This window comes from Phyllobates terribilis, unplaced genomic scaffold (assembly GCF_046119375.1).
Source record: "Phyllobates terribilis strain yellow unplaced genomic scaffold, ASM4611937v1 Scaffold_2__4_contigs__length_985480577, whole genome shotgun sequence".
NCBI lineage: Eukaryota > Metazoa > Chordata > Amphibia > Anura > Dendrobatidae > Phyllobates > Phyllobates terribilis.
The window spans coordinates 294,264,463-294,285,494 of NW_027362762.1; the positions used below are offsets into that span (position 1 = coordinate 294,264,463).

Consider the following 21,032-nt stretch of genomic DNA (forward strand, 5'->3'; position numbering starts at 1 on the left):
GTGTATTTACTGAGCATACATTTCAGTAGGCCAACATTTTGGATTTTAAAATTATTTTTCAAGCTGTTCTTATAAAGTATTCTAATTTACTGAGATAATGACTTTTGTGTTTTCATTGGCTGTAAGCCATAATCATCAACATTAACAGAAATAAACACATGAAATAGATCACTCTATGAATTTCACTTTTTGTATTGAAGAACTGAAATAAATTAACTTTTTGATGATATTCTAATTTAGTGAGATGCATCTGTAAGTATATGATCACCTACCAACTAGCAAGAATTCTGGCTCTCACAGACTTGTTAGTTTTTCTTTAAGAATCCCTCCTACTCTGCACTCATTACCTGTCCATACACTCAATCAATCACACTCCAACCTCTCCACCATGGCCAAGACCAAAGAGCTGTGTAAGGACACCAGGGAAAAAATTGTAGACCTTCACAAGGCTGGAATGGGCTACAGGACAATAGGCAAGCAACTTGGTGAGAAGGCAAGAACTGTTAGCACAATTATTAGAAAATGGAAAAAACACAAGATGACTGTCAATCTTCCTCGGTCTGGGGCTCCATACAAGATATTCCCTCATGGGGTAAGGATGATTCTGGGAAAGGTCAGGAATCAGCCCAGAACTACACTGGAGGGACCTGGTCAATGACCTGAAGTGAGCTGTGACCAGAGTCTCAAACATTACCGTTAGTAGCACACTACGCCATCATGGATTAAAATCCTGCAGGGCATGCAAGGTTCCCCTGCTCACGCCAGCACATGTCCAGGCCCGTTTGAAGTTCGTCAATGACCATCTGGTTGATCTAGAGGAGGCATGGGAGAAGGCCATGTGGTCAGATGAGACCAAAATAGAACTTTTTGGTATCCACTCCCCTCGTCGTTTGGAGGAAAAAGAAGGATGAGTACAACCCCAAGAACACCGTCTAAACCTTGAAGCATGGTGGGGGAAACCTCAGACTTTGGGGGATGATTTTCTGCAAAGAGGACAGGTCAACTGCACCCTATTGAAGGGAGGATAGATGGGGTCATGCATCATGAGATTTTGGCCAACAACCTCCTTCCCTCAGTAAGAGCAATTGAAGATGGGTCGTGGCTGGGTCTTCCAGCATAACAGTGACCCGAAACACACAGCAGGGGCAACTAAGGATTGGCTCCATAAGAAGCATTTCAAGATCCTGGAGTGGCCTAGCCAGTCTCCAGACCTGAACTCAATAGAAAATCTTTGGAGGGAGCTGAAACTCAATGTTGCCCAGCAACAGCCCCGAAACCTGAAAGATCTGGAGAAGATCAGTATGGAGGAGTGGGCCAAAATCCCTGCTGCAGTGTGTGCAAACATGGTCAAGAAATACCGGAAACGTCTGACCTCTGTAATTGCAAACAAAGGTTTTTGTACCAAATATTAAGTTCTGTTTTTCTATTGTATCAAATACTAATTTCATGCAATAAAATGCAAATTAATTATGTAAAAATTATACAATGTGATTTTCTGGTTTCTGTTTTTCGATTCTGTCTCTCACAGTTGTAGTGTACCTATGATAAAAATTACAGACCTCTCCATTCTTTGTAGGTGAGAAAACTTGCAAAATCGGCAGTGTATCAAATACTTATTTTCCTCACTGTAGGTGTGTAGTTGCACTTTTTCTGCATCTGGATATTTTGCTACATTGTGATATCTTTGTCATTTTAAGAACTGCTACAGAAATGAGTACAGTGATTGAGTTATTTACTTTTATTTACCCTTTTTAGCTTTTGACATCAAGTCCCTATATGCTGGTAGTTGCTATTAGTGGTGCGGTAAGTCCCCATTTGTATTAATACATATAGTGTATACTCATCTGTCTCTAATATTTGCATATGTACCCTATCCAACTACTATAGTAAGATCGCAGTAACTTTTTTTTACATGTACAATATGTTAAAATTCATATATATAGTTTTAAGTCTTTGTGATGTATTTCATACATGCCATTCCTTTACAATCCTGAACCTTTTACACATACCCCAGAAGTTTCCGTTTTAGGCATACTTAGGGTATGTGCACACGATGCAGAAATGCTCAGGATTTTTTCCTGAGCGTTTCTGCATCTCTCTGGCAGGAAAAAACGCATGCGGATTGTACATGCGGTTTCCTGCCAGGGACATGCGGATGTGAAGCGGTCTTCACTTTCATTTCCGCATGCGGGTTGACAAGCGCTTCCCAAGCGATTTTAGCATCACTTGGAAAGTGCTTGTCAACTTCACACTATATAAATCCATGCAACCGGCATGGATTTATATAGTGTGTGATGTCAAAAAATAAAAAATAAATCTATACTTTACCCTCTGATGGCCCCCGGTGTCCTGCTTCATCGGTCCCGGCTGCCGGCAGTGAAGACTTTAGGACCTTCCGACGTCAGCGTCACGTGACCCGTCACATGACTCTGACGTCAGCGAAGGTCCTTCTTCATTCAAACGCGAAGTGCCCGGGAAGCCGGCAGGACGCAGCGCGGGCCGTCAGAAGGTGAGAATATATATATTTTTTATTTTATTCTTTTGGTACCTGGGTCTGGATGAGAGTCCTCTCATCCACACCCGGGTACCATCCGCACATTAGACCGCATGAAAAGCGCATCAACATATACAGTGATGCGGATTCCATGCGGTCTAATGCAAGTCAATGGCGGCAAAAGAGCAGCGTTTCCGCAAAATTAATTGACATGCTGCGGATTTTTGACCGCAGCGGAAAAATCCGCATCATGGGCACAGCACATGCGGATTTCCATTGGGGAACATTGCTGCCCTTCTACCATGCGTTTTTCATGCGTTTCCGCGGCGTTTACGCAACTGCAAAAACGCCGCGGAAACGCATGAAAAACGCATCGTGTGAACTCAGCCTTACTCTAAAGTTAAATACAAAATGCTAGGCATGTTTAATTCACTTCTCATGATAAAATACACTTGGAAAGGTGGCTTCTAAGTCCTAATTGAAAAGAATTCTTCACTCAGAGGGCAGGGGAGCTCATCTAACAGACTGGATATGTCCTACTTATCTAGGCTTTCTGAATAACCCACATGAGAGGGTGAGTCTGTTGTATAGAGAGAATTGAGCTGGTCCCTATTTGTTTTGATCATGTCAGGACGAAATACAGAGAACAGTTTTAGTCATCTCTACAAGGGCTTGTGCACACCACCATATTTCCGGTCGGAGTGTTATTCACTAAAAAAACTGATCGCACTATGACCAATATTATTCAATGGGGCAGTGCAGATGAACATTTTTTTTCCCTATCTGAATCTGTGTGTGAAAAAAATCACAGGATGCACTAGTTTCTTCCATAAATCGAATAAGACTCGGCCATTCAAGTCTATGGGTGTGCAATAAAAGTTGGATGCCACAGTATAGCACCAATTTTTACGGATACATTGCAATTTTGTAACATAGGAAACTGTAAATGGTCTTGTAAATGATTAATAGCTGCTGCTGTAAAAAAAAACGGGTTGGACACGGATGACATACGAGAAAAAAATGTCCCACTTTTCTGGATGAAACTGACCATTTTTTTATTTGTTTGTGTGAACTTACACTAAGGGTTGTGTGTCCTTATACCTTTTTATCCCAGATGCCTGAACTGTAGAGAAAAAGACATGGACCGCACATCCAAAAATCATACATTGATCTAATGCTGCCATTTTATTGTTTTATTTTAAATGGGGCGAAAGGGGGGTGATTTAAACTTTTATATATTTTTTTTATTTTTTTTTAATATTTTGAAAAACATTTTTTTTTTACTTTTTGCTTGCTTCAATAGTCTCCATGGGAGACTAGAAGTAGCAAGTACCTGATCGGCTCTGCGCTACATACAGGCGATGAGCAGATCGCCTGTATGTAGCAGATTTACTCACTTGCTATCAGCGCCGACCACTGGTATATATAATGTAAGGTCTAGGAAAGCGTAGAAGCTGTAGTACTTATCCAGACACGTGTTTTAAATAATCCCCTCTGTCTTAATGTGTTTCACCCTTTGGCTCATCAGGAGGCTTGGTAAAAAGATGTTCGGTCATGATATCAGCAGATGTTTCTGGATAAGTACTACAGTTTCTATTCTTACTACATCATAAAAACAAAAAAGAACGTTTATTTCACTCGTTCGACGTTATTTAAGCAGTGATGCAGTATATGGAGACCCACATGGAATGGAGGCTGGATTTAAACCATTTCGTCCAAATCAGGGGAATGAACAGGGGCAAGAAGGCTTCAATGTCTACTCTGGCTGGATGGATTAAATCCACAGTCTATCTGGCATATTCTTCTGAAAAAAGAATACCTGCGGAAGATGTTAAAGCACATTCAACAAAAACAGTTTCCACTTAATGGGTCGAACAAGCAGGAGCCTCGGAGGACCAGATACGTAGAGCTGAAATGTGGTCATAAATTACAAGTTGGACGTTTTGCCTAGTCAGCCAACTGCCTTTGGGAGAAAAGTCCTCCAGGCAGTAGACCTGCCCCAGTTCTTTTATTTGGTATACTGTATTTGTGTTAGAACCTTGCTCTTAGTTTTTTTTTCCTTTGCTGGTCACATGACCTTGTTGGCCTATTTAATCCTGCTCCGCCCTTCTGGCTTTGCTGGACTTCATTGTATATCTACTTTCTAGCTAGCCTGTGCTCTGTGTCTTGCTCTGTTAGCTTGCTTGGTCTACTGACCTCTATGTTCTATATATTTTGTTTGTTCGTCTGTCTGCTACTATTTCTGTTAGGAGGTGTCCCATATTCCTCCCAGTCCTTAGTACTTGTAGGGATTCCTTCCCCACATCTATAGGTCTCCGTACAGACTAGCTTAGGACTTTAGCAGGTCTGATCGCAGGATCAGGTCCCCTGTTACATTGTAGGGATTAAGCTGAGTTCTATCGTAGGGACAGATCTCCTCTCTTTCCTTAGCTCTGGTAGCAGAACATAGCAGTAAGTCCAGCCAGCAAATTCTCTAAGGAAAGATTTTTCTGTTCCATCATGGTGTCGGTTCAGGATTTGGTTCATCGCCTGCAGGGACTCTCTCTGGAGGTGGCCGAGCTCCGTCAGCACGTGAGTAACTGTCCTGGAGCACATTTCTTGGAGCCTAAGGTATGTTTGCCGGATTTATTTTTTGGTGAACACCGAGAATTTTTTTCATTCAAAAATGCTTGCTTATTGTATTTTCGTTTGAGACCTAAGTCCTCTGGTGATGAATCCCAGCGCGTAGGGTTCATAATGTCACTTTTGCGCAAAGAGCCTCAGGAGTGGGCCTTTTCTTTGCAACCTAGTGATACATGCTTCAGATCAGTGGATAGTTTTTTTTCTGCTTTGGGACTATTATATGATGATCCTGACCGTGTCGCATCAGCTGAGACTGAGTTGAGACGTTTAAAACAGGGATCAGGTAATGTGGAAAAATATTGTACTCATTTCCGTCGTTAGTCTACTCAAACAGGGTGGAACGATTCTGCTCTGAAAAGTCTATTTCTTGCTGGGCTCAGTGAAAGGGTTAAAGACCTGCTAATTGCTTATCCTACACCTGAAGATTTGCAACAGGCTATGCAATTAGCTATACGGGTGGATAGGAGACTGCGTGCTAGGGTTAATGAGAGCAAATCCTCTGCTATGTCAGTTTCTGGTTATGAGAATGTGTGTACTAACAGTGGTGAACCGATGGAGATTGGATCGGTGGCACCTTGCTCTCAAGAAAAAGACCGTCGATTTTCTGAAGGCTTGTGTTTCTATTGCGGAAAATCTGGTCATTTGATTAAAGGCTGTGAGCTTCGTATGAAGAAAGAAAAAAAAATGGTCAGTCACGCCCGTATTGCCTGTTTAAATTCCAAGGGTATATTTTTAGCTGCTTCCACGATTGCTCAGAAAAAATTAATGGAATTTCGGGTGTTTGTTGATTGCGGGTCTACTCTGAATGTAATTGATGGGGGATTCGTGGAAAGACTCAATTTAAAACCTGAACCTTTATCATCCCCCATTGCTGTGGTTTCTGTGGATGGTTCCCCTTTGAAGAATATTACTCTCAAGGTCTGTGAATTTCCTCTCACTATTAATGGTGTTCACCATGAGAAATTGGATTTGGTAGTGTTGAATAACTTGCCTTCTCCAGTAATATTGGGATTGCCCTGGTTAAAATTTCACAATCCTGTACTGGATTGGTCTACCAGTGAAATTAAATCCTGGAGCCATAAATATTATGACAAGTGTTGTAACGGGCGTATTGCAGCTTTGGATAGGGGAGAATTGCCTGTTCCTATTCAGGATTTTTGGAGAGTTTTTTCTGAGAAGGAATCGCAGGTTTTGCCTCCCCATAGAGACTATGATTGTTCTATTGAATTTGTCCCTGGAGCGACTCTTCCTAAAAGTCGTTTATTTAACCTTACTATTCCTGAGAGGAAGGCTTTGGAGGAATACATACAGACAAGTTTGGCCGCCGGTCACATTAGGCCCTCTAAGTCTCCTGTGGCGGTTGGATTTTTTTTTGTAAAAAAAAAGGACGGCGGTTTACGTCCTTGTCTGGATTTTCGTGAGATTAACAAAATTACTGTACGCAATCCTTACCCACTGCCATTGATTCCTGATCTGTTTAACCAGTTAATGGGGGCCAAGTGGTTCTCTAAAATTGACCTTAAGGGGGCATACAATCTGTTGCGCATGAAGGAGGGTGACGAATGGAAGACTGCTTTTAACACTCCTGTGGGTCATTTTGAGAATCTGGTTATGCCTTTTGGTCTTACTAATGCTCCTGCATTTTTTCAGAATCTGATTAATGACATCCTTAGACCTTTGATTGGCAAAAATGTGGTTGTGTATTTGGATGACATTTTGATTTATTCGCCGGATCTGGAGTCTCATTGGCGGAGCGTGCGTGAGGTATTACAGTTATTAATGGACAATTCGCTTTTTGCTAAGCTGGAGAAATGTGAGTTCGCTGTACAGAGAATTAGTTTTTTGGGCTACATTATCTCCAGCAAAGGTTTTGAGATGGATCCGGTTAAGGTTCAGGCTGTGCAGGAATGGCCTAGGCCTATTGGTTTGAAATCGATACAGAGGTTTTTGGGTTTCGCCAATTACTACAGAAAATTCATAAAAAATTTTTCTAGTATTGTCAAACCTCTGACTGATCTCACCAGGAAAGGTGCTGATACGGTTCAGTGGTCTTCTGAGGCCATTGAAGCTTTTGTGTATCTCAAGGAGAGGTTCACCTCTGCTCCCATCCTTATGCAGCCTGATGTGACTAGGCCGTTTTTGGTTGAGGTTGATGCTTCCTCTGTGGGGGTTGGCGCAGTATTGTCTCAGGATAACGGGGATAGATTACATCCCTGTGCCTTTTTTTCAAAAAAATTTTCGGAGACTGAACTGAATTACGATATTGGTAATCGGGAATTATTGGCTATTAAACTCGCATTTGAACACTGGCGCCACTTCTTGGAAGGTGCGGAATTTCCCGTTCAGGTTCTTACGGATCATAAAAATCTGATATATCTTGATGCTGTCAAGCGCCTGAATGCCCGTCAGGCTAGGTGGGCACTGTTTTTCTCGCGGTTTAATTTCTCCGTTACTTACATCCCTGGTACTAAGAATGTTAAGGCGGATGCCTTGTCTCGCAGTTTTTCTCCCATAGTCGGTGCTGAGAAAGAGGAGAACATTTTACAAGAAGGTGTTGTGATAGCTGCTTTGGACTCCTTTTTGGAAAATGAGATTCTTAAAGCACAGGAGAATGCCCCTTCTAACACTCCTCATGGGAGGTTGTTTGTGCCTGGGACCTTTAGGAGAGATTTGTTTGTTGAGTGTCACGAATCTCGGTTGGCAGGTCATCCCGGAATCTCTGAGACCAAGAGACTGGTGGGTCGCAGTTTTTGGTGGCCTGGATGGCAGAAGGAAGTCATTAAGTGGGTGCGTCAATGTACTATATGTGCTAGATCTAAGTCCTCACATACTCCTGCTGCGGGGTTGCTTTGTCCTTTGGAGGTTCCCAGTGCTCCTTGGACACATTTGGCTATGGACTTTATAACTGACCTTCCCCCCTCTGAGGGTTTTACTGTCATCTGGGTGGTCGTGGACCGTTTTAGCAAGATGTGTCACTTGGTTCCCTTTGTCAAACTGCCCTGCGCTAAAACTCTCGCTAAGGCCTTTGTCAAGGAAATTGTCAGACTTCATGGCGTTCCTACTGACATTGTTTCTGATAGGGGTCCTCAGTTCGTGCTCGTTTTTGGCGTGCCTTTTGTGACAGGTTGGGAATTCATTTATCGTTCTCGTCCGGATATCATCCTGAATCTAATGGCCAGACAGAAAGGAAAAACCAGGATGTTGAGCAGTTCTTGCGTTGATTTGTGGCAGACAATCAAGAGGGGTGGTCTGAGTTTCTGCCACTTGCTGAATTTGCTCTGAACAATCATACATCTTCTTCTGCTGGTTGTTCGCCTTTTTTTTGTTGTTCTGGGAGACATCCGTCGTTTGGGTCGTTCTCCAAGTTGGGATCTGCCGTGCCTGAGGAGGAGAATTTTTCCGGTGATTTGGAGAGAGTTTGGACGGATGTGCGTGGTAATCTTCAGGAGGCCAGCAGAAAATCTAAGGACTACTTTGATAGGAAACGACAGGGGGTTTTGTTCGCTGTTGGTGACATGGTTTGGTTGTCCTCTAGGAATCTGCGGTTGAGGATTCCTTCTAAGAAATTGGGTCCCAAGTTTGTAGGGCCCTTTAAGGTGCTTCAGGTTGTCAACCAATCTGCTGTTAGGTTGGAGGTTCCTACCTCCTGGAGAATTAATCCGGTATTTCATGTCTCTCTGTTGAAAAAAGCTGTTGTATCGGATTGTGACGCCTCTGCCTCTGTTCCTCCGGTGGTGGAGGACGGGGAATATGAAATTTCTCGCATCCTTAACTCTAGACGGTATAGAGGTAGTTTGCAGTATCTTGTGGCCTGGAAAGGTTTCGGTCCCGAGGATAACTCTTGGGTGAGGTCGGATGATGTTTCCGCGTCCAGACTTATCAGAGCGTTTCACAGGAGATTTCCTGATAAGCCTGGTCCTAGGGGATCCGGAGGATCCTCTTAGAAGGGGGGGGTACTGTTAGAACCTTGCTCTTAGGTTTTTTTTCCTTTGGGTCACATGACCTTGTTGGCCTATTTAATCCTGCTCCGCCCTTCTGGCTTTGCTGGACTTCATTGTATATCTACTTTCTAGCTAGCCTGTGCTCTGTGTCTTGCTCTGTTAGCTTGCTTGGTCTACTGACCTCTATGTTCTATATATTTTGTTTGTTCGTCTGTCTGCTACTATTTCTGTTAGGAGGTGTCCCATATTCCTCCCAGTCCTTAGTACTTGTAGGGATTCCTTCCCCACATCTATAGGTCTCCGTACAGACTAGCTTAGGACTTTAGCAGGTCTGATCGCAGGATCAGGTCCCCTGTTACATCGTAGGGATTAAGCTGAGTTCTATCGTAGGGACAGATCTCCTCTCTTTCCTTAGCTCTGGTAGCAGAACATAACAATTTGGTATTCTCCTGGAGTGATATCAGGAGGGACATCCTTACTTAATTTTATTTCCAAGAGTCCATCATGACAGCACCCTTACATTCCTTCCCTTGAATTCCTTGTACTTATGTGAAAGCTAACATCTGTAGGCTATGTGCGCACGTTCAGGATTTGAAGCAAAAATTTCCTGAGCGTTTCTGCATCTCATTGGCAGGAAAAATGCTGTGGAAAAACCGTGCAGTTGTGCCGCATTTTTTACTCGTTTTTTGATGCGTTTTTTTAAAACGTTTTTATACATCAATGAATGCTTTTTGGAGCTTATTAAAGTTATTTGGTGGAAATTGCTTTAACCGATTACCGTCAGAACTGGGGTGAGTATATTGGTTAATTTAAATGATTAAAGAAGGTGTCTGTTGTATTTCAAATAAAGTGTTTACTCTATGTGTTTATTTAACTTTTTACTTTAATTAGGTTTGGTGATGAGAGGGTCTGATTGACACCTTGTCATCACCAAACAAAAGAGCTAGGTGTCCGCTAATCTCATTCACCCAATTTTCATTAGCATTTCTATTCATGTAATTTCTGGTGCAGCTGTGAGCTGCTATTTTTAGCCTAGGAAGGTGCCATTAGGTATGCATGGTCCCTGGCTATTATAACAGCTCACAGCTGTTTCGTTAGCCACTATGTCCCCACGAACAGCAACAATCAGCTCTTTGGACGCAGCATATTTTTGTTGCGTCCAAAACTCTGTGTCCTAATGCCCCACTTTTTTTCGGTACATATGAATTCACTGCATATAATGACACTTCAATCTGTCAAAATCTGCAGCGGAGACTAGTGTGTTCGCTACAGAAATTGACATGCTGCGGGTGAGTTTGTGTACCTTGCCACAATCAGGAGCCGCTGCAGGTTTGACGCTGCTTGTTCATACAGCGTCAAACCCACAGCGTCTAAATGTTACAGCATAGTGGATGGGATCTCTAGAAATCCCATGTCAACTATGCATGCATCAGAGGCTGCGAATGACCCGTGGACACTGACATGCGGCGCATGTTTCAGGACAACAGCATTTCAAATTCTCTTGCAGAGTCTCTAGTCTCCGCAACAGATATTTGACCACTAGAAAGTATAGAATGCGGTAAATCTGCATGGTTCAGTGAAGACATGTGGATTTCTCTGCGTTCAATAGAATGCAACGTTTTGGACGCAGCAAAAAATTGCGTCCAAAGCGCTGCTACGTCTGGATCATGGACACCGAGCCTAAAATGAGAAAAAAAAAATGGCGTAGGCTCCCGCGTCATTTTTATAACCAGCAGAGGGAAAGCCGACTGCTGGGGGCTGATATTAGTAGCCGGGGAAGGGGCCATTAGCCAACAATGTTCCCTGGCTATTAGTATCAGCCCACAGCTGTTTGCTTAGTTTTTGCTCCCTAGATTACAGGGGGACCCCAGAAAAAAATTGACGTAGGTTCCCCCTATAAAATCTAACCAGAATAGGCTAAACCGATAGCTGCGGGCTAATATTAATAGCCAAGGAAGGGGCCATGGATACTCGCCCCCTGTGCTGCTAATAATATCACCCTTCAGCAGTCCCAGAAATGGCGCATCCATAAGATGCGCCAAATCTGGCGCTTAGCCTCCACTCTTCCCACTGCCTTGTAGCGGTGGGGTAATGGGGTTGGGGTTCACGTCACCCTTTTATTGGTGGCTGATGTGAAGCCCAGGTCTATAAGACGCCCCCATTTCTGACTGGGTAGTAAAATGGTCGCCTCTTTTTCATTAAAATACACGGCCAAAATAAAGTATTTTAATGAAATAAAAACACATAGTTAAAAAAAAAAAAGTATTCTCTGTCCCCGAATCCCTCGATCTTCTGAAAAAAAAAAAAGTAAAAAAGAAAACAACCATATCCCTCACCTGTCCGCTATCACGACACAGTCCACGATTACCGCCAACGATTGTCCCCCCGGCAATCCGGGCCACTTCAACAGCAGTGACATCAGCAATCACTGATGTCACTGCTTTAGAAGAAAGCAATGTACACTGACAGGGGTGTAAAATCACTCCTGTCACTATACATTGCTGCTGGAGTGAGGTCACTGGGGTTCATCAGCTGAAGATCAGCTGATCAGCCCCTGTGAGCTCACCACCAGTACTGGTGGGAATATTCTTGAGAATGTTTCCACGGTGAGGTCACGCGCTCCAAGCAGTGTACCGCCGGCCGCCGGGCTGAAGACATCGCCGGGGACCAGGAGGGCGCCGGACAGGTGAGTATAGTGGTTTTTTTTTAAATTTTAAATTTTTTTTTTTTTTTACCACTGCGGGCACGCCAGCTCGGAGACTACTGATTCCCTCAGCCGCGCCGCTCTCTTTGTTATCAGCGGGAGTGGCGGTCAGATGAGAGGAATAGTAGTCCTCCTCTGCCGACCCGGGTACCACCCGCAGCAAATTCGCGCCCATTGGCTTTAATTGAACCGCAGCAAATCTGCAGGTATAAATATTATATCTGCGGATTTGCTGCGGTTCAGTTAAAGTTAATGGGCGCGAAATCGCGACGGAAAGGCGCGCACAATGGACATTCTGCGGTTTTTTCCACAATGGTAATCGTGAGCGGAAATTTCCGCATCATGTGCACAGCACATCAGGATTACCATTGCAATACCTGGCAGATGGATTACATAGCGCTTTCGCTGCATTTCCCGGCGAAAAACCGACGCAAAAATGCTTCAAAAACGCTACGTGTGCACATAGTAGAAGGTAGTTCGATAAAATTGAGTTGCATCCAACCTGATGTGGTACTGGGTAAAGACACTGTCAAGTGAGGGTGGGAGGGGTTATTTATTGTGATTTCCTGTCCCTATAGAGCAGGGTTCCCCAACTCCAGTCCTCAAGGCCCACCAACAGGTCATGTTTTCAGGATTTCCTTAGTATTACACAGGTGATAATTGCATCACCTGCACAGGCAATAATTCCATCACCTGTGCAATACGAAGGAAATCCTGAAAACATGACCTGTTGGTGGGCCTTGAGGACTGGAGTTGGGGAACCCTGCTATAGAGGATGAGAAGGACTACCTCCTGGGGTGATGTCATGATGAACTTCCGGAAATACAATTACCAGTAGGACTAATTCCTCCTCTTTTTTTTCTCTCCATCTCTGAGAAAATCGGATCAGAGTCTGATTAGCATAATCTTAGGGTGTTGTACTTTAAATGTATTGGAGACCTATATTCTTTTCCCAGTTCTGAGCATTAATAACTTTCAGGATATCAATAGTTTCTTGTCTTAAATATGCCCTTGTAACCAAGGCAGCTTCTCTTTTACCCATATATATTTTAATATACATTTTTCTATGTACTGTATGTTGCAACCCTTGTGATGCTCCACATACAACCTCAGTTGACTATATTTTGATGTCTGCACCACTATAGAACATCCTGAAATGGAAAGTGTCCTCACCCCAGTGCTATACATTACCATTTTTAAAATATAATTATGGAAGTAAAGTTGGAGTTCTAAAAATTGATTTTCATAGTTGGTCTAGACTTCATTGGTTATAGCTTTGAAGATATAACTGTCAAGACAAGCTAGGTATAATAGTATGTAGAAAACAACAAAAATATGTTTCAGTAGTCTGCTACTGTTGTCAAACTGATGTCATAAATGTGATTACTGAACAAAAAGGAGCTTAAAAGTAATGAAGTAACAAAATGTGACAGGAGAGCAAAGCCACCAGTATGGAAGTGTGACAAATGTATTATGTACATAGAAGTGAAGGCATTGAGAAATAGATGGAAGCCTGCTGAAGAAGTACAATTAAATGTGAGGATAGAAAAAATCTGACTAAAAAAATAAGACTCAGGTGGATCCAGTGATGAAACAGAGGACCAGTTAGAGCATAGATAGTATTGGTGTCACGCAAGGTGTGGGAAAGACTTAGTTCAGCACAAAGGGAAGGGGGAAAGGGAGCCCAGACTCTAGGGAAAGGGGAAAGTGGAGACCTCCTAGGTTAATCTAGCGTCACCCTGTCTCCCCTAACATCCCTGTATTGGCTCTTAACCAATCGCCGCACGCGTACCTCGCCCTGTCTTTCACTGGCGTTAGGCTATGCTAGGAAAGAGAGGAGATGAGCACTAGTCAATCTCCACTAAACACTATAGACAACATGGAAGGACAAACAGGGGGAAATAGCTTAGCTTTAGACGACTCCAGACAAATGCGCAGACGTCCTCAAGCTCCCGAGAGGACAAAGTACTGCTCTTGCTAAAGCCTTCCCAAGTAGCAATGAATATTGCCGGCACCTCCCTCTAGAACAAAGCAGGTTTTTGTTATACACCCAGGCCAGGGCGTTAATTAGCCAGTGAGAGGTAGCCTCTGGGCCCTAGAGACAGCCTTTAAGAAGATGTATGTAATGGCAAATGTAGAGATCTCCTGCAACCAATTGCAGGCTGACTGTCACTTCTGGCTCGCCCGTGTCCGTGCCCCCCCTCTACGAGTGGCCTCCGGACACTCAGGACCGGGTTTCTCAGGAAAAGAGGTGTGGAATGAGCGAACCAATCTGGGAGCGTTCACCTCTGACGCTGAAACCCACATCTTCTTCTCTGGACAATAGCCTTTCCAGTGCACCAAGTATTGTAGAGAACGACGTTGGAAATGAGAATCTACAATCCTATAAATCTGGAACTCCAGATTACCATCAACCATTACTGAAGGCGGTGGTAGAGGCGAGGGCTCAAGAGGTTCCACATACTTTTTGAGTAAGGACCTATGGAACACGTTGTGGACCTTAAGTGCCTGAGGAAGTTCAAGACGAAATGCTGCTGGGTTAATGTCTGCGGTTATTTTATAGGGACCAATAAACCTAGGTCCCAGCTTCCTAGAAGGAACTTTCAATCTTATATTCCTGGTAGACAACGACACAAAGTCATTCACATTCAGGTCTGGACGTGGCAAGCGTTTTCTGTCAGCCATACGTTTATATCTGTCTCCCATGATCTTTAAATTACTCAGAACACCCTGCCATACCGAGGAGAGTGAAGAAGCAAACCGTTCCTCCTCAGGAACTCCTGAAGCTCCTCCCCCACTATAGTTACCAAACTGTGGGTGATAACCGTATGCACAGAAGAATGGTGCCCTGCCAGTGGATTCTTGATGATGATTATTAATGGCAAATTCTGCCAGCGGTAGGTAGGATGCCCAATCCTCCTGATTTTCGGAGATGAAACACCTGAGGTAGGTCTCCAAATTTTGATTGACACGCTCGGTCTGTCCATTTGACTGAGGGTGGAAGGCAGAGGAAAAGGACAGTTGCACCCCCAGTCAAGAACAGAATGCTTTCCAGAACTAGGAAACAAACTGGGTCCCCCGATCTGACACCACATCAGAGGGAACCCCGTGAACCTTCACAATTTCATTTATGAGCACCTGAGCAAGTGTCTTGGCATTTGAAAGTGCAGGTAATGCGACTAAGTGAACCATTTTACTGAACCTATCTGCTACCACCAAAACCACCGTTTTGCCTGCAGAAACCGGTAGGTCAGTAATAAAATCCATGGACAAGTATGTCCATGGCATACTAGAGATAGGTAGCGGAAGAAGAGTACCAGATGGATGGGTATGCGAAACCTTAGAACGCGCGCAAATACTACAAGCAGCTACGTGTTCAATCACATCCCGATGCAACCCTGGACACCAAAAACGACGAGAGGAGGTCCGCGGTTGCCTTACCACCTGGATGCCCAGCAAAAACAGAATTATGATGTTCCTTAATTACTTTGCGGCGCAGATCAGATGGTACAAATAACCTTCCTGAAGGGCAGGAGGCAGGGGTGTCCCCCTGAGCCTTCAACACCGCACCCTCCAGTTCAGGAAAGAGTGCCGAAATGACTACCCCTTTCTGTAATATCGGGGCTGGATTCTCATGGTCACCACCACTAGGGAAGCTCCGGGACAAAGCATCAGCCTTGACATTTTTGACCCCTGGACGAAAAGTGACAACAAAATTGAACCTAGTAAAAAACAGGGACCATCTGGCTTTCCTAAGGTTGAGACATTTAGCTGACTGGAGGTATGACAGTTTCTTATGGTCAGTAATAGGATGGATAGCCCCCTCCAACCAATGTTGCCATTCTTCGAACGCCAGTTTGATCGCCAACAGTTCCCTATTACCCACGTCATAATTTCAGCCGGAGACAACTTTTTAGAAAAGAAGGCACACAGACACCATTTACCAGGGGACGCAACCCCAACTCCAACATCTGACTCATCTACCTCCACTATAAAGGGTTGGGAAACATCAGGTTGACTGAGTATAGGTGCAGTGGCAAAATGATTCTTTAAGGAAGAAAAAGCCTGGAGGGAAGCATCCGACCATTTGTAAAAATCAGACCCCTTCTTAGTCATGTCAATAAGGTGAGCACTAGTCGATCTCCACTAAACACTACAGACAACAAGGAAGGACAAACGGGGAAATAGCTTAGCTTTAGATGACTCCAGACAAATGCACAGACGTCCTCAAGCTCCAGAGAGGACAAAGAACTGCTCTTGCTAAAGCCTTCACAAGTAGTAATGAATATCACCGGCTCCTCCCTCTGAAACACAGCAGGTATTTATACACCCAGGCCAGGGGGGTAATTAGCCAGAGGGAGGTAGCCGCTGGGTCCTAGAGACAGCCTCTAAGAATATGTCTGTAATGCCAAACCAACTGCAGGGCGACTGTCACTTCTGACACACCCGTGATATCTGCAACCTAAAAACAGAGTGAGTTTTATAAAAATAAAAAAAAAGTGAAGAATAATGGAAACGTGATTTTATGATAATAATGAACAGTAAAATGTCCTTTACATTAGATAAGATAACCTCTATGACCAGTTTCATTATTGCATTAGTGGTCTCAGAAATATTCCTGAACTATCTGGGTTGTTCCTCTGTCTTCATACAGCTTAAATGAACTAAACACAGTTAGCTCCAGAAATATTTGGACAGTGACCGAATCTTCATTATTTGGGCTCTGCATGCCACTATCTTTTATTTAAATTGAAACAACTGAGATGCAATTGAAGTGTAGACTTTTAGGTTTAAATGGTTTGAACAAAAATATCATGTGAAGCGTTTAGGATTTGCAACCATTTTTCTACAAAAACTCCTCATTTCAGGGGTTCAAAAGTAATCGGACAAGTTAACTTTACCATAAAAAAATGAAAATGTTCATTCTTAATACTTTGTAGAGAATCCTTTGCAGGCAATGTCTGCCTGAAGTCTGGAAGCCATGAACGTCACCAAATGCTGGGTTTTCTACTTTGTGATGCTTTGCCAGGCCTTTACTGCAGCTGACTTCAGTTGTTACTGGTTTGTGGGTCTTTTGCCTTAAGTTTTGTCTTAACCATGTGAAATGCTGCTAGATGGGGTTGAGATCTGGTGATTGACTCTGCCATTGCAGAATATTCCACTTCTGCAATGGCATAAACTCCTGGGTTACTTTGACAGTATGTTTTGGGTCATTGTCCATCTGTACTGTAAAGCAGGAAATTTCAATGCACACTCTTAGGCTTGGGCGATTCAGAGTTATTGTATTATAAGCCGTGAAAGTAAGTAATATGACAAAATTGACAAAAAGCGACTATATTATATATACATAATACTATACATAATCCCATATTATATATTATATATACATGACGTTTCGACCCATCCAGGGTCTTGATCATTATGTCGCTGAAAAGAAAGAGAGACAATGTATGAGAGAGTTGTTCACAAAATACAAGGCAATAATCAGTAAATATAAAAATTACATGCAGCAAAATAATTGCCCCGGTGGTATTTACAGTTTCGGTACAATAAAGCAACGTTAAATACAACATTAAATATAAACAATATTTATAATATCTACATAAAAATTCAAAGTGTATGCTTCTAGAGTGTCTATAGTTTGTAGGGTGACATCTAATGCCGACCAGGGATTGTAGGAAACTACAGAACAAGGGTGAAAATATAAATGAATAAGTATGTGACAATAGTAATTAGAACTAGTTAATATTTAAGGCTTACTTGATTGTTGTATGATAGGGCTATTCATTTACTACGAGAGGAGGTCCCAAGTTCAGGGTATAATAGAAAAGATACTGTGAAAAAAAGACAATTGTTAAGAGGGTACATGGAGATAGATATCCTATCTTTGAGGAAACCTAGGCAGAACAGAGTACCTATATAGTTATAATTCTGGAAAGGTTTACCTTGGTTTCATCAGTCCAAAGAATGCTTTTCCAGAACTGGGTGGCTTCCTTTAGATTTTTTTTTGTCAAAGTCTAATCTGGCCTTTCTATTTTTTATCAGGCTAATTAATGGTTTGCACCTTGTGATGAGCCCTCTGAATTTGCTCTCATGAAGTCTTCTCTTTATGGTAGACTTAGAAACTGAAAATCCTACTTCCTAGATTGTGTTCTTCCCTTGGTTGGATGTTGTGAAGGGGGTTTTCTTCACCTTGGAAAAGATTCTGCGATCAACCACTACAGTTGTTTTCCGTGGTAGTCCAGGCCTTTTTGAGTTCCTAAGCTCACAAGTGCGCTCTTTTTTTTAATTTTTGCAGAACGTACCAAACTTTTGATTTTTCCACTCCTAACATTTCTGCAACCTCTCTGGTTGTGTCTTTTTTTCAGCCTTGTGATGGTCTATTTTTCTTCCATTGAGAGCTCCTTCGACCGCATGTTGTAGGTTCACAGCAACAGCTGCCACACCTGGAATCCGATTTAGACCTTTAAGCTGCTTAATTGATGATGGATTAAGGGAATGAGGGAATAGCCCATGCAAGCATTAAAGAACTTTTGAGATAATTGTCCAATTACTTTTGGTCCCTTTAAAAAGAGACCACTATAAAGAACTATTCCTAATCCCTTACTCCAATTAGGATTTTGATTATATAACTGCATCTTGAATATGTTTTGGTAAACAGCTAAAATGCCAAAACACTGTCCAAATATGTCAGGACCTAACTGTAAATCAAGTAAAAGAAGTATGTATAATTGATTAATCTTTAACAAGCAAAGGAACAGGCTTCAAGGATCCGATCACTATGTTTCGCTGATCTCTGAACTTGAGGAAAGCTTACCACCGGCAATTTTTTTTTCTCCTGAAAACTACATTACCCATGTTCCCACATTGCGTAAACCCTGTGTTTTTTCTATGGAGAATTCTCAGCATTTAACAGTTCCAAGCACATGGATGTGAACCGTACGTTTAAAGACCATACAGAACTGTGAATCTTTGGGAGGCATTTTGTTACATGGTTTTCTATTGGGAGACTGGAAGAATTGCATGAAAAATCACAAATGCTTTTTGAAGTGCGGAATCACAACGTTTCTGCACTAAAAAATGAATTAAAAAAGCACGGCTGCAAAACCGTACCAAAAATGCATAAATACGGGAAAACTCTTCAAGAAAATGGAACAAAAGTGCAATAAATAGTGCAGATTGCTATCACTTACATTTATGCGGAAAACATGCCAAAAAAAAGCACAGCGTTTCCACCTATGGGAATATGGCTTGAGAGTGAATTAAACAGATTTTTAGTTGCAATTTGTTTCCAATAAAAAAATGTCGCATGTAAAGGATTTTTGCATTCTGGTATTAAAGGGAACCTGTCACCAGAAAAAAACACTATTAGCCAGCAGATATGGGGTTAATCTGCAGGTTATTAGCGTTATTAATCTGCTCGCCACTTGCACATAGCCGAATGCTGCGGGGAGAAAATTAACTTTATTCCCTCCCCAGCAGCGTTCCGGTCTCAGGCACGGGGGCGGCGCTGCCGCGGGTTCAGTCACTGCTCTGAGTATACAGAGTGGCAGCTGTAGGTGTGCCCCGGCCCTGACTGATAGCCAGCCTTAATGCAGGGCCAGTGTCAGTGAGGCCCCGGGGTGCATTTACTGCCGCAACTCTCTGGACCATTGAAGATGATTACCAAGATCATGGACTATTTTATTTTGCTGGTAGTACAAAACGAGAAATGCCATTCAAGCCAAGCGCAGCAAACCCAGTAAGGATGTCCCACCCACTCATGTTTCTACATACCCTTCTTTCCTTCTTCTTAGTTTTATAACATAAAATCGGCCAGTATTATGGATGTACCACCTAAAAACACCCTCCAATCATGGCCAACAGCTTCCATTAAATACTGAACCTACACAGAAAAACTGCGGAAGCAATATTTAATATAAAAATAACTTTTATTATTATTGAAAAGAATATGAAGAAGTAACAAGATTAACATATAATGATGATAAAACCACCGGTCCTTCCACAATAGGATTTGCAATTACTGCGGGGTGAACCTAGCTACCAGATATAAATCTGAATGGTAAGCCACACAGATCACTGTTCTAATAGGCAGAGGACACAAATAACAATAATAAGGCCACACTAGTAAAATGGAATGCAATTCAAGAGAAAAGGAGGACCTGTCCACTGATTTTAAGGCACCGCTCCAGTGTTTTTTTTAGTGCACCGCTGGAGTGGTGCTTTAAATGTAATTTCCCTGTCTAAAACAAACCTCCTGCGACCATCATCCTTTTCCAGTGTCATTCCCTTCGGTTTCCAGCTAAAAGTGAACCTTCGGCTGCTCCAGTATTTCATGGATCTGCGCTGAGGTCACTTTACAATACAAGTCTATGACGGCCTAGTTCTGCCTCTCATAGAATTGCATTGAGCTCTTGTAACGTAGCTTCTGACTTCCAGCCAGTCAGAATCTGCGTTAACAAGATGGCGCCATTGGCCTGAGCAGCACCGAAAAATGGTGAAGATGTCAGAAGATGAGTATATGACCGGGGGGCAGGGGACTTCGATTTAAAGCGCCACTCCAGCGCTGAAAAGCAACAAAAAGCACTGGAGTGGTGTTTTAACAAGATGAAAAATGTATCAGAGGAAAAAATTATTGTCCAATTATATGGAAGCAATAAATACATATACTGTAGTATAATAAGGGTAACAAAATAAGTATTGAAGGATCCCAACTTAAAAAAAAAACACCCAACAATCCACTAAGCATGAGCAATTGTAAGATCTATAGCGGAGCAGCAGTGGAGGCATGTAAGAAAATATTACATTTAGTGCAGAATAATCTCACCCTGCGACATGTTAATAAAACCTGCAAAAGTCCTGAGGTGTCGCATGGGGAGTTTATTGTGCACTTAGTACAGTACTGTTATTTTTTATATTATATATGTCTTCCTTAGTTTTTCTGTGAAGGTTCAATATTATGGATGTAGTTATCCAGCATACAGAGTGAACAATTAATACCATATTGTTATTTACTTATATTTTAACGGGTTGTCCGGTCCAAATCAAAAAGTCTGCAATCACACATAGGTCACACATAATCACACACTGTAACATAGGAAACTGTAAATGGTCTTGTCAGTTATTAATAATTGGTGCTGTAAAAAAACGGATTGCATTCAGACTGCACACAGATGAGAAAAAAATATCGTCCGAGTTTTCTGGATGAAACAGATGAATCCTTGCAGCGCACAGTGCCTGCGCTGGGGGATTCATAAGGCTGCAGTCACAC

At 42.6% G+C, this 21,032-nt stretch overlaps 1 protein-coding gene across 2 annotated transcripts in view; it reads left to right on the top strand.

Annotated features, from left to right (window-relative positions):
- UBAC2 (UBA domain containing 2) overlaps nucleotides 1-21,032 on the top strand; it is a 192,000-nt gene that overhangs the window by 121,536 nt on the left and 49,432 nt on the right. For both annotated transcript variants that reach the window (XM_073664198.1, XM_073664199.1), the window contains exon 7: nucleotides 1,756-1,803. In XM_073664198.1, the coding sequence (XP_073520299.1) occupies nucleotides 1,756-1,803 (48 nt within the window). The remainder of the gene's footprint in view (nucleotides 1-1,755; nucleotides 1,804-21,032) is intronic.